At 48.7% G+C, this 13,611-nt stretch overlaps 1 protein-coding gene and 1 long non-coding RNA gene across 8 annotated transcripts in view; one reads left to right on the top strand and one right to left on the bottom strand.

The window, feature by feature from the left end:
- Positions 1-3,803: 3,803 nt before the first annotated feature.
- LOC123589021 (NXPE family member 3-like) overlaps positions 3,804-13,611 on the bottom strand; it is a 65,305-nt gene continuing 55,497 nt past the window's right edge. For 6 of the 7 annotated variants that reach the window (XM_045460578.1, XM_045460580.1, XM_045460582.1 and 3 more), the window contains 4 exons: positions 12,047-12,771; positions 6,848-6,921; positions 6,529-6,741; positions 3,804-4,556 (listed from right to left, as the gene is read on the bottom strand). In XM_045460578.1, the coding sequence (XP_045316534.1) occupies positions 4,024-4,556; positions 6,529-6,741; positions 6,848-6,921; positions 12,047-12,771 (1,545 nt within the window). In that variant the 3' untranslated portion in view covers positions 3,804-4,023. The remainder of the gene's footprint in view (positions 4,557-6,528; positions 6,742-6,847; positions 6,922-12,046; positions 12,772-13,611) is intronic. The other variant, XM_045460583.1, reaches the window with a different exon arrangement.
- On the top strand, positions 6,800-12,396 carry LOC123589023. Its single transcript, XR_006708123.1, has 3 exons — positions 6,800-6,993; positions 11,403-11,510; positions 12,305-12,396. It is a non-coding gene; the product is annotated as an uncharacterized LOC123589023 (long non-coding RNA).

A 13,611-nucleotide genomic window follows, 5' to 3' on the forward strand; every position in this document is an offset into this window, starting at 1 on the left:
TCCTTACAGAAAGTGACGTCAGAGTGCTGCTGTCTCTGTCTCCACACGCACATGCTGAGGGAAGGCCTTGTGAACACACAGCAAGATGGCGCCGCCTACAAGCTACAGGCGGTGACCTCAGGACACAACCTACCCTGCCAAACCTTGATCTTGGACTTCCCGCACTCCAGAACTGAGAGAAATTCCTGCTATTTAAGTCACCCGGTCTGTGGCATTTCATCATGGCAGCCCGAGCAGACTAATACGACTCCCGATGTGAAGTCACTGAATTTGAGCCAAGAAGAAATGCACAGTGGCAGGTGCTTCTACGTTATTCCCACCATGCAGATGCAACAGCATAAATAACGTCAAGAGCATAGATAATAGTAATACGTGGTAAACTATGTAGGCAGAGATGAGCTTTCTTCCTTTTTAATATAATTTATTGTAAGGTTATATTTTTCTTTTTTTTTAAGTTTATGTATGTATGTATTTATTTGTTTACAGTCCTGGGGGGGGGGAGGGGCAGAGAGAGAGGGAGAGAGAGAGAATCTCATTAGGCTCCACACAGTTAGCAGTGTGGAACCCCATACGGGGCTCAAACTCATGAATTTTGAGATCATGACCTGAGCGGAAACTATGAGTTGGAGGCGTAACTGGCTGAGCTACTCAGGTGCCCCAGGTTATATTTTTTTCTTGATTAAAAATTAAGAAAACATTTTTAAATGTTTATTTTTGAGAGAGAGAGAAAGCACAAGTGGAAGAGGGGCAGAGAGAGAGAGAGGGGGACACAGAATCCGAAGCAGGCTCCAGGCTCTGAACTGTTAGCACAGAGCCTGACTCGGGCTCAAACTCAGGAACCGTGAGATCATGACCTGGGCCAAAGTTGGTGGCTTAAGTGACTGAGCCACCATCCAATCAGAAAATCAATCAGAAAATCAACTGTACTTCCCGAGTTATTTGAAATGTTTGTTGCCTTCCTAGTGGACTGCAGGGCTTGTACTTGACCAAGGGCCCCAGCTGTTATCCTCTGACATCCCTCACAGTGAGGCCACTCTTCCCATGGGGCTGCTGCTAGCCAACAGCTGAGCACGGCAGGGGTACTGAGGCTGGCCCCTTCCTGGGAGATACAGGACTCCTCTGATGGTCAATTATGATTCAAGAACTTCTCACTGGTCTTGCCAAAATTTCCTTAGACTGCACGATGGTCTAGCATGCTTCTACCCAACCTTCCTTCCCTCTCTCCTTTACTCCAGGTCAACCTTGCATCAGGTCTGAAGGCTCTCCCAGCCTTACCTGGCTTCCTCCGCATTATCTCTCATAGGTGTTTCCACTAATCATATTTGCACTTCTAATCCTGTCTTGACACCTGCTTCTTGTAGGACCTGAACTGACCAAGGGGCACACACACCAAATTAATGTCCATTAGGATCTCAGAATAAACCCATCAGATATATCTTGAGTAAATAAAAATAATAATAAAAGGAAGAGGTATAGAATTTTGTTTTTATGCATTGAGAAATTGTTGGGAATATATGTATTTCAACAGTGATTGTCTCCCAGCCATGGGATTCTAGGTGATTTTTATTTTCATTGTTATTTTTTTGGTACCTTTTCAAGTTTTCTACAAAAAGCACTGCATTACTTTTACAATGAGGAGAAATATTTTATTTTACAAATCAACCCCGAAAAGTCTTTATATATATAGTCGGGCTCTCCATGAGGGTGGCTCTGATGAACTGAAATGGAATCCCTCTCTTATATCTTTTCAAGGCTCGCTGGCATTCTAAATGGAGACTCCAGCACATAAAATGACAATCCTTATATGCACAGATGTGATAGATGTTTCTGGCTGTGGCTCTGCCTCATCCCTTCAGCGCTGCCAGGTTTCCCTCACCTGCCACCCCTGCCGCCCACATCCCAATTCTCACTGGTGGATTTATTGCCTGTGTATTAGAAAAGTTAAGAGAAGAAAAACCATAAAATACCTAGGAATAAATCTAACCAAAGAGGTGAAAAATCTATACACTGAAAGCTATAGAAAGCTTATGAAAGAAATTGAAGAAGACAGAGAAATGGAAAAAGATTCCATGTTCTTCCAAGGAAGAACAAATATTGTTAAAATGTCGATACTACCCAAAACAATCTACATATTCAACGCAATCTCTATTAAAGTAACACCAGCATTCTTCACAGAGCTAGAACAAATAATCCTAAAATTTGCTTGGAACCAGAAAAGACCCCAAATAGCCAAAGCAATCTTGAAAAAGAAAACCAAAGCAGGAGGCATCACAATCCCAGACTTCAAGCTACACTACAAAGCTGTAATCATCAAGACAGTAAGGTACTGGCACAAGAACAGACACTCAGATCAATGGAATAGAATAGAGAACCCAGAAATGGACCCACAAACATAGGGGCAACTAATCTTTGACAAAGCAGGAAAGAATATCCAATGGAATAAAGACAGTCTCTTCAGCAAGTGGTCCTGGGAAAACTGGACAGCGACATGCAGAAGAATGAACCTGGACCACTTTCTTACACCAGACACAAAAATAAACTCAAAATGGATGAAAGACCACAATGTAAGACAGGAAGCCATCAATATCCTTGAGGAGAAAGCAGGCAAAAACCTCTTTGATCTCGCCCGCAGCATTTCTTACTCAACACATCTCCGGAGGCAAGGGAAACAAAAGCAAAAATGAACTACTAGGACCTCATCAAAATAAACAGCTTCTGCACAGCGAAGGAAACAATCAGCAAAACTAAAAGGCAACTGACAGAATGGGAGAAGATATTTGCAAATGACATATCAGATAAAGGGTTAGTATCCAAAATCTACAAAGAACTTATCAAACTCAACACCCAAAGAACAAATAATGAAGAAACGGGCAAAAGACATGAATAGACACTTCTCCAAAGAAGACATCCAAATGGACAACCGACACATGAAAAAATGCTCCACGTCACTCATCATCAGGGAAATACAAATCAAAACCACAATGAGATACCACCTTACACCTGTCAGAATGGCTAACATTAACAACTCAGGCAACAACAGATGATGGTGAGGATGCGGAGAAAGAGGATCTCTTTTGCATTGTTGGTGGGAATGCAAGCTGGTGCAGCCACTCTGGAAAAGAGTATGGAGGTTCCTCAAAAAACTAAAAATAGAACTACCCCACGACCCAGCAATTGGAGTACTAGGCATTTATCTAAAGGATACTGGTGTGCTGTTTCGAAGGGACACATGCACCCCCATGTTTATAGCAGCACTATCAACAATAGCCAAAGGATGGAAAGACCCCAAATGTCCATTGACAGATGAATGGATAAAGAAGACATGGTCTATATACACAATGGAGTATTACTCGGCCATCAAAAAGAATGAAATCTTGCCATCTGCAACTATGTGGATGGAACTGGAGGGCATTATGCTAAGTGAAATTAATCAATCAGAGAAAGACAAAAATCATATGACTTCACTCATATGAGGACTTTAAGAGACAAAACAGATGAACATAAGGGAAGGGAAATAAAAATAATATAAAAACAGGGAGGGGGACAAAACAGAAGAGACTCATAAATATGGAGAACAAACTGAGAGTTACTGGAGGGGTTGTGGGAGGGGGGATGGGCTACATGGGTAAGGGGCATTAAGGAATCTACTCCTGAAATCATTGTTGCACTATATGCTAACTAATTTGGATGTAAATTTTTAAAAATAAAAAATAAAGTTAAATTGTAAAAAAAAACCCAAACACTAAAGAACTAGGAGAAAAATAGTTAAATGAGATGAACAATTCATAGAACCAACGCTGAGAATTGGCTAATAAAGTATTTTAAATTTAAAACTCACCAGGAACCCAATAAGTTTGAATTAAAATACAATAAAAAATCTTTTTTTCCCTCATCCAAAACAAACAAACAAACAAACAAACTAAAAGTTAAGAGAAGAGGTACAGACAGCTGAGGGGAAGGGCTTCCAGGCTTGATCCTCACACCAGCACCTCCATCCACACAGCCCAGGACCCGCAGAAGCGCTCAAATGGGGCAAATGAAGGACAGGAGGAAGTTGACCTCATTGCGGACAATAAGCCGCCCTGGGTGGATCCTGTCGGGCAGAGCCAGACTGGAGGTCATTTCCCAGGCGTCCACAAAGGCCACACGGAGGTCAGCAAAGGCTGCTCGGAGAAGCCGGTTCACCTGGAGGGTGAACCAGTCACTGCCATACACAGACTTGTAGCCGGTACTGGCCAGCTTGATGACCACGAGAGTGCGGGGCTTGCGGGCCAGCAGCGCAGCCACAGCTGCCCTGATCCCTGCGAGTCGTTGCACAAAGACAGATGGGGGAAAGGTGGTGAAGTGGGCGCCCAGGCCCAGCACCACCACTGTGTGGGGGCCCCTGGCCAGGCCCCCCAGTTCCCGGGCCACAGAGTGCAGGGAGGCCACTGGTGTGTGCAGGGAGCGCAGGGGCCAGCTGTGGGCCCGCCAGTGCAGCACTATGCCCCGAGCGGTCTCCACCGCCATCAGGGGCCCCGTCTGATATGTGGTGTGTAGATCCATAGGCTTCAGGGCTGTAGGGAGGACAAGAGGAAGCTTAGAGGCTAATATAGGACTGTACTTCCTCGTTTAATTACATAGAAGATCTAGCATCAGTTTCCCCTTAGGACACAAGCATCCTCTGGCCCAGGCACCTGGTTATGTTCTCCCTAATCTGTGATATCGCCAGTAGTTACCAAGCCCCAAAACCTATTCTCAGTCCTCAGCCTCCCTGGCCCCTGGAGCATTTTGTCTCATTGACGTTCCTTTGGATGCTCCTTCCTTTCTTAGCAGAAAGGATTCAACTTGGATTGATCCATTGGCCCCCTCTGGCCACCCCTGGATGGAGACTTGCCCCAGGCTAGAGAGTGAAGGCTGTCCAGTGTGTCTTTGCACAATGGTGGCCAACCGAGGGAGCCAGAGATTTCTGCAATCAGGTCTGGTCACTCAGCTGTATGCCCTGATAGAGAGCTAGACGCATCTGCAATAAAAGGCCCCTCCTTTGCACGATGTCTCTGCCTGCTTGCCCTACCTTGTGCTTCAGGGCTCTGTGGGCACAGGGGGCGCGCCTTTTTCTATTTCACAGAAAGGTGCCAAATCAGCTAGCAGAGGATCTGGTTTTCCCAACATTCTGTCATGAACTTCTATTCATCTCTAGATACACCTCTTGCGTAGGAAAGTCACCTACTCCACCGCCACGGGCAGTGACCCTGTGAGGTCACCTCAGATTGCCTAAACACCAAATTAGAACTGGAGCTCTCTTTTTCCCTGAAGGAAGGGGCTGCACCGAGACTAACCCTCCTGGGAGGCAGCGGGCTTTGATACCTCAAGCAGGAGCGTACACAACAGCCCAGACCTCAAGATCTCTAGGTGGGGGCAGCTGGTACTTTTAGAACTTCTGTAAACAAATGGCGGCCCACATCCCTCTGGTGCCGGGAAGCCCAACATGGCTGCTCTCACACTTGTAGGTGACAAGGGAGAGCCTGAGGGGGTTCTCTTCCAGGAGAGCACAGACCCACCCTGCACACTTCTCTTTGGGATCATAGGAGACAGGTAGGGGAGGCAGCTCGGTGCTGATGTTCCTTCTTCCCCTGGCCCTCACATTGCCCCCGCTCCCTGATAAAGCATATTCCTTAAACCATGTTACATTATATTGTGGAATCTGTGCAAGAAAAGTTGGAGGCTCAGATGGCACTCACCCTTCATGATGCTCTCACCTCTTTTAACTTTTATCCTCCAGGGAATAAATAAATATGAAACTCTGTCTGAAGCTTGGACATCTCAATTCACTTCCAGTCCCCTGTGTTCAAATGCCTCACGCACAGACTCCCCAGAAGACCCGCCCACACAACCCGATATGAAGAATATAAACTAAGTACACCATCTTCTACCACTGCTGTCCTTTGCTCCCACACGCAGTCAGGCACCCCAGTGATTTCCATTTTGAGTCCGTTTTCTGTTATCTGTAGTTACCTGGTCATCTCCCTTCTTTCTAGAAGCAATCAGTCAACAAGCTGTCAATTCCCCCAGTATAATGCTTCCTTTACTGCTGACCCCAATTTAGTCTCTCACCAGCCTGCATGCTGACCTACCAGTGTCTTATAACTGGTTTTTGTAATGTGCTTTTTCAATCAATCAGTCAAACAAAATGAAAACATTCAGTGTCTTCCCAAAGTCACAAGAGAAACCCCTGATTCCCCTACAGCACTTTTCTTAAATTCCAACTCTATTCCTGCAATATCCCTTGGCAAATCCTCACTTCCAGGTAAGGTTATCTATTCATCGTTTTTCAAACACATCCACCCTACTGTTAGAGCCTCTGATCATCCATCTAATTGTTGAGATTCTGCGCAATCTGGGCAACCTGTTCCCCATCCCTGCCTCTGCCCCAAACCCAGTATCTGGTCCTTCCACAGCACTCTCCTGAAATGTTTTCTGCCTTCTCAAAGCCCTGGATCTTCTCTTTTTGCCTTAGGAGCCCTGCCCTCTCCCCTCACGGCCACTCACAGGGCACAGTGTCACGCAGGTACTCCCACCACTGCCGAAGTGTGGAGTCCCCCATCATGTGGACGACGTGACCAGCCAGGCAGCCCAGGATGCTGTCAACAGTGGAGAAGGCGCGTCCGGAGCAGGACAGTGAGTGCCACACATCTTGGTGGTAGAAGCCAGAGGGCTTTGGGCCTGGGATCCCAGGGTGGCATGGTTGTCGAGGGGACAGAACTGTAAACAATTATTTGTGAGCAGAACAATCCGTGGGTACAGAAGAGTCTAAAGCCACAGGCATGGAACACGTGCTGCCTTTTCTGCAAGCCCCAGTGTCACTTACCCAGACTCTTGTTGCTCTCCTTGGCCACCCAGATTGGAGAAATACCCTGAGGGAGGACCTTGTCTGTCACGTTCCTGAAGAGAAACCAATTTGCAAGAGGGAAGCCCTTAATGGAAATGCGTGATGGGAAGGCACCCTGGGCTGAGGTGAGACTGGGGTTCTTGGAGGAAAGGAAGTTCTCAAAATCAAGGGCATCTGTCTAGTGTCAGGGCTCCTGGGAGATACTGAAGGCTTGGGGTCAGGAGAGGGATTGCAAGCTGCAGTTCAGGGACCCAGGTTCTTTGCCTCGGGGATTCCATCAGTGCAGGAAGCAGAGCTGTTTTAAAATGTACCCAGGCATGCGGCGCCTGGGTGGCCAAGTTGGTTAAGCGTCCGACTTCGGCTTAGGCCATGATCTCACGGTTTGTGAGTTCAAGCCTCATGTCGGGCTATGTGCTAACAGCTCAGAGCCTGGATCCTGCTTTAGGTTCTGTGTCTCCCTCTCTCTCTGCCCTTCCCCCATTCACTCTGTGTCTCTCAAAAATGAATAAACATTAAAAAAAAATTTTTTTATGTACCCAGGCTTTTTGGGGAGGCCAACACATCAGGAGATGATGGCCATGAGAAAGACAGGGGGTTACTGAGAGTCACTGAGAGGCAGGGGCACAGTGCACCACATGGGGCCACAGGGGGATGCACCAGGGTCAGTCGGGGGCAGAGGGAGTAAGAGCAAACAGAGGGCACAAACCTTTGTAGTGATTTTCACAGGAAGGAATAGGCAAGGAAGGGTAAGCAGCTGAGGAGGCTTGGGATTGGAGCATTTGAATGATTTCAGTGGGCTCTGGGCTATAGAGGCAGATTCTGGTTGTCAGTAACTGGCTCTGGGGTGATTTCAGGCCCAGGACATTGGCCCAGACGGTAGGAGCCTGATAGAGGGAGGCAGCGTGGTGGGGTGCACTAAAATTGGGTGGTATGCTCAAGGCCTCTCTAAGAGCTAGCTAACCCTGGGAGGGGCTGGCCCTCCCTGGGTCCACATGGCCCCAAGGCATCAAAGCATCACAAAAATACAGGGAATTATAAACATGATTTATACAGGAAGGGGCTTGGAGCCTTTTGTAAGAAGTGCTAACTCTCTTCTTGGTCCTACTGGGCCCACTCCTGCTGGATTCTCCCCGATCATGATTAGACCAGCAGTTGTTCCCTGATCCCTGGGACTCGCTCTTCTCCTGGTTGCCAGGACTCCCCTACCAGGGCTCCCCTGGTAGCCCCTTGTGTGAGCCCCCTTCTTCCCATGCTCCAGGCTCAGCCTTCACTCCTCTATTCGGATCACACTCCCTCCCTTGGTGGTCTCACTCGGCCAAGATCTCCAGCCTAGAACTTCTCTGCCAGATTCCAGGTTTGTGAGTCTAGCCATGTGCTCAACTTCTCCACTTGGTGTCTAACGCATGTGACCAAACTCCTGATCTCTACCCCCACCCTTCCCCCAACCTGCAACTGTCCTTCCAGGGAAGCGGGCCCCAAGCCCCACAGCCACATGTGAGTTCTCGCTTTTTAGCACATTCCGTGTTCTCTCAGGACATTTTATGGGCACTGCCTTCAGGATATACCCAGAAATGAATCACTGTGGACACCTCTACTACTGCAACCTGAAGCAGAGGCCTCCTACCTTTCAGTCTCCCTGATTCTCCCTTAACCTGCAGTCCATTCTCAATGCAACGGTCTGAGACCCTGTAAATGATGTGAATCATATCGTGTTCATCTTCTGCTCAAAATCCTGCAATGACTCCCTTTACACTTACAGCAAAAAAATCAGTGTACTCACAGAGCCCTTCCTGTCATGCTGCATCCTTTGCTTAACACCGCTGGTCTTCACCTGCCCACCTCTCCGTCCCTCACCCCATCCCAGTTATTTGGCTTCCTTTGCTGTTCCAGGCACACTATGGCATTTCCTCTGCCTGGAACTCTCTCGTCTCAGGTACATCCTGGGCCAACTCTCTCATTCCCTTTAAGTCTTTGCGTGAATGTCAGCTTCTTCTTCTTCTTCTTTTTTTGTAAGTTTATTTATTTTGAGAGAGAAAAAGAGAGCGAGAGAGCACGAGAGTGAATGCACATGAGTGGGGGAGGGGCAAGAGGGAAAGGGGGAGAGAGAATTCCAAGCAGGCTCCACACTCAGCATGGAGCTTGGAATGCCAAATTCTTAATGAGGTCTATCCTGACCCCCTATTTAACACCGCAACCTGCCCCCATCAGACTTCCAATCCTTACCTCGTGTATGTTTTCAATTTCCCCTAGCACGAATCTCCTTCTAGCGTTCTTTTTTTTTTAATTTTTAAAAGTTTATTTATTTATTTTTGAGAGAGAGGGGGAGAGAGAGAGGGAAAGTGAGGGAGGGAAAGAGAGGGAGAAGGAGAGAGACAGAATCCCAAGGAGGCCCTGAGCTGCCAGCATCAGAGCCCGACGCGGGCCTCGAACCCACAAACCTTGAGATCATGACATGAGCTGAAATCATGAGTCGGACGTCTAACCATCTGAGCCACCCAGGTGCCCCATCTCCTCTAGCATTCTATACTATTTACTTATTGTTATGTTTATTGTTTATCATCCTCTCTCCTGTTGTAAATAAGCTTTACCAAGGCAAGGTCCTTGCTGTATCTTCACTGCTGCGTTCCCAGTTCCAGCAGGGCCATGCATGTAGAGTGTGGTCAGCATGCATTTGCTGAATGAAGGAATGGACTTACTGAAGGGGCTGTGTCTGAGGAGGAGAGGGGAACTTGCTTCTGGAAGGGAGAAGGGATGAGAATATTCCTACAAGCTAGAAAAATGCAGGAGTATGGCCTGCCCTGAGACTGTCAGGGCCCTAGTGCCCCCTAGAGGTGACAGCTTCAGGAAGCAGGTAAAGGATGATCTTAAGGACTCTGGACCCAGGTGGAAGACGCCTGCCCTCCCAGCAGAGCCCAAGATTACACAAGCTTGAACAGCGGGCACTTTGGGGAGGACTACAGGAGGATCCCAGATGGCCAAGGCGTCAGTATCTTTGCAGGACCCTCGGTGAAGGGAGCTCTTCCCACCAGCCTGGCTGCAGAGGTCCTCAGATGGGATTAAAGTTGATATATAGAAAACACCTGACCTTGGGGCTGCAAATTCATGTCTGTTATACATTCCTCACATGTGTGGTTATCTGTTTAACACAAAACTTCTATCAATACACTCTTAGCTCCCACAGGATGGGGCCACGTCTGCCCTGCTCTCCCATCCCCAGGACTTCTACGACTTTGGACCATGTCTGACAGAGCAGGGGCCACTCGACAGCAGCAAAACACTTGGGCCAAGATTGTAACAGCCAAGAGAGCTGGGATATGCTGTCCCTGTTCTAAGCACTTTATACACATTAATATATTTGCTCTTCACCCCAAGTCTATGAGGGAAGTACTATTATTATCCCCCTCTGTGAATGAGAGAACAGAGGTTCAGACAGGTTAAGTGACTTGCCAGAGATCACATGGATAGAAGCTGGCAAGTCGAGCAGGTGGAGCCAGGATCAGAACCCACGTACTCTCACTCCAGAGACTTCTGGGATGTACCCCAAGTGACATCCTGATATGGCTCCTGTTTTCACCCTTAGATTTATTTTTTAATGTTTATTTATTTATTTTGAGAGACAGAGCTAGAGCAAGAGAGAGTGCAAGTGGGGGAGGGGCAGAAAGAGAATCCCAAGCAGGCTCCACGTTCAGCATGGAGCCTGACATGGGGCTTGATCTCACGACTGCGAGACCCTGACCTGAGCCGAAATCAGAGTCGGATGCCTAACTGACTGAGCCATCCAGGCACCCCATAACCTTAGATGTATTTTTAATCGACCAATGCAAAAAGGATATGTGATTCTCCTTTTCTGACCAAAGGGAGCATAAGAATTGGTCTGGAAAGACCAAGGTTACCTGGTGCTAAATTCTCATGCCAGGAAGGAAATGTTAGTGGGAATTCCCCAGACACGAACTACCGAGAGCCTCCAGAGATGGGTACCTGGTGAGGCCAGCAGGCACCTCAGCACCGCCAGGGCCTCCGGCTCGGCTCACCTCCTCCAGTCCTCATGGCAGCCAGTGAGAACTTCTGTGCTCCTTGGGGTGGTGCAGCAGCAGCCAGCCTGCTCTGTAAACACCTCTGGCTCTTCTCTTCCCCCACTCAGTGGGGGTGTCCCTCCACCCCTACTCTGCCTCCACCCTGCCACCTTCTGAGACCCCATTTTTACCTCCATCCCCTACTCTCCCTGCTGGAGACCAGATGCGCAGGTCTCCCACCTTAAAAAATGCCTCCCTTCTCCCTTGGGTCTCTCTAACCCCCACCCTGCCTCAGATCTCAGGGACAGTAGGCTGTTTGCCCATCTCTCCTCCATGACTCCCATCTGTGTCCACCCAGGGAGGCTTGCCCCCACCCCCGCCCTGAGACTGAGGACAGTTCTCAGCCTTTCTCAGCTTCCGGGCTGCAGGCTCTGCTCCCCTCTCACTCGGGGGTCACATCCACCCTCCATACTCTCCGACCACATATGCTGGTAATTTCTACCCTACATCTCTCCTTACAGGGGCAGTCAGAAGAGCAAAGATGCCTGCAATGCTTCTCTTCTGCCAGAGGTCCATGTTTTTCCTTCAAGCCTTAGCTAAATTGTCACCTGCCCGATCATCACAGGCAGGTGGGTTGCCCTTTCTCCATGTCCCCAAACCACTCAATGTATACTGCGCTTAGGCACTCATCACACTGTGTTTTCCAAAGTCATGGATCTCCATAGGGGCGCCTGGGTGGCTCAGTCAGTTGAGTGTCTGACTCTTGATTTTGGCTCAGGTCATGATCCCAGGGTCGTGGGATTGAGCCCCGTGTCAGAATCGACACTGAGTGTGGAGCCTAAGATTCTCTCTCTCTCCCTCTCTCTCCCCCCAAAAAACAAACAAACAAACAAACAAACAAACAAACAAACAAACAAACAAAAATATAAGCAAACAAACAAACCCAAACAAAAGTCAGGAATCTCCTCATTGAAAACTTGTAGAGGGCAGGTATGCTGACCATTACACAGAAGTAGTCAGCACTTAGTATGAGACCTGGCACGCAGTAGGAAACACATCTAATAGAAGGGAATAGATGAATAAGGGTAGTTGTTCAGGCAGAATATCACAGGGACTGGGGTTCAAGGGTTAGGGCAGACATCCCAGATAATGCTGGGTTTCTTACCATGCCAGCAGGGCCTCCTCGTGTGGTGTGGTCACATTCCAGTAATGTCCACTTGAATGCCCTACCAGTGAGTTGCAGGGCAGGGTTGGGGGTCGAGCACAGAACCAGAGCTCACCAGAATCTTCATCCTTGTAGTGACAGGTAGACTCTTCCTCCCCAGTTAGCAGGGGGTTAACATTGCAAGTCACAATTTCTTCATATCCTGTGGGTCCTCGGAAATAGCCCATGAAATCAACTGTGGCCCATTGGTCTCTCCAGATTCCCCGCAGGACCCTAACTGCCTCGCTGGAGTGGATCAGCTGCACTCGCACCTGGGCTTGCCCAGCCCACAGCAGAGGGAAGGACAACAGGTAGGTGCCATTCTCCAGATCCTGGATATCCCCAGGGACTCCTGCCTTCAGGTGGGGACCCAGCAGCTGTGCCCGAAACAGATCTCCACCACAGGTCTTGGGCCTGCCCTGGTGGTCTCTGGCGACAAGGATGGCCTCTAGGGAGCCTCCCAGGGTGTAGCTGGCCTGGGAACGATCCCTCAGGTGGTAGGTGGAAGTCTGGGGACTGGTGGAGGCCAAAAGGTCCCCCGCATCTCCTGGGGTGGGAGGCCAGTGCAGAAGATGGGTCAGGTCCGAGAGCTCCTTGGGGAGAGAGCCAGAGGACTTGCAGGCGAGGCTGGGCTGTGGGGGCAGAGGGACCATGCTGTTAGGCCAGGAAACTCTGATGTACAAGATCTGTGGACAGAGAAAGAAGAAACTGTCAGTGGTTTGTATCTCTTCACCTTTCTTCTGGGAAGGTATCAGTTCAACAGACGCAGTCTTCCTCTGCCTGGTGGGTCTCAGGCAGGAATCCTACCAGCCCTATGTCATGCCGCTTCTGATCCAAAGCTGGTGTGTGAGCTACCACCACACACACGTGCAGATATCATCTCATGTTTAAAACCCTATGTCTCGGGGAGCCTTGGGTGACTCAGTTGGTTAAGTGTCTGACTTTTGATTTCAACTCAGGTCATGATCTCACCATTCATGGGACTGAGCCCCGAGTCAGGCTCTGTACTGACAGCACAGAGTCTGCTTGGGATTCTCTCTCCTTCTCTCTCTGCCCCACCCCCGCTCATGTGCATACACACACACACACTCACTCTCTAAATAAATAAACTTAAAAAAAAAAAAACCCATATGTCTGTGGGTTTTGCTAAATCTCTCAGAGAATAAATACCATCTCTATCTCCCAGTCCCCACTGGCTTCTGCCCCATCACCTGCTCACTTGGGATGCATACACTCTAACTGCCAGCTGAGGGGGGTCCAGGCTTGGACCTGGCCCCGCCCCCCCCCCAACTTTCCAGCTCTCCTCACCCATTACATGTCCTTCTCTCTCTGGACTCCAAAACCCAGGATAAATTCTCCTTCCCCTTTGTATTTCCTCTTTCTACAACCCAACCTTTATAATCTCCATCCTGGATTTGAGAAGGAGGGTTTCCTTCACACACAGAGGAATGAGCTAGAGGTCCACCTTGGGGAGTAGTCAATGGAATCAGACTCATGGGGTCGTGGGGTTTCCCTGCATAGGAGGC

This window comes from Leopardus geoffroyi, chromosome E3, assembly GCF_018350155.1.
Source record: "Leopardus geoffroyi isolate Oge1 chromosome E3, O.geoffroyi_Oge1_pat1.0, whole genome shotgun sequence".
In the NCBI taxonomy this organism is placed as follows: domain Eukaryota; kingdom Metazoa; phylum Chordata; class Mammalia; order Carnivora; family Felidae; genus Leopardus; species Leopardus geoffroyi.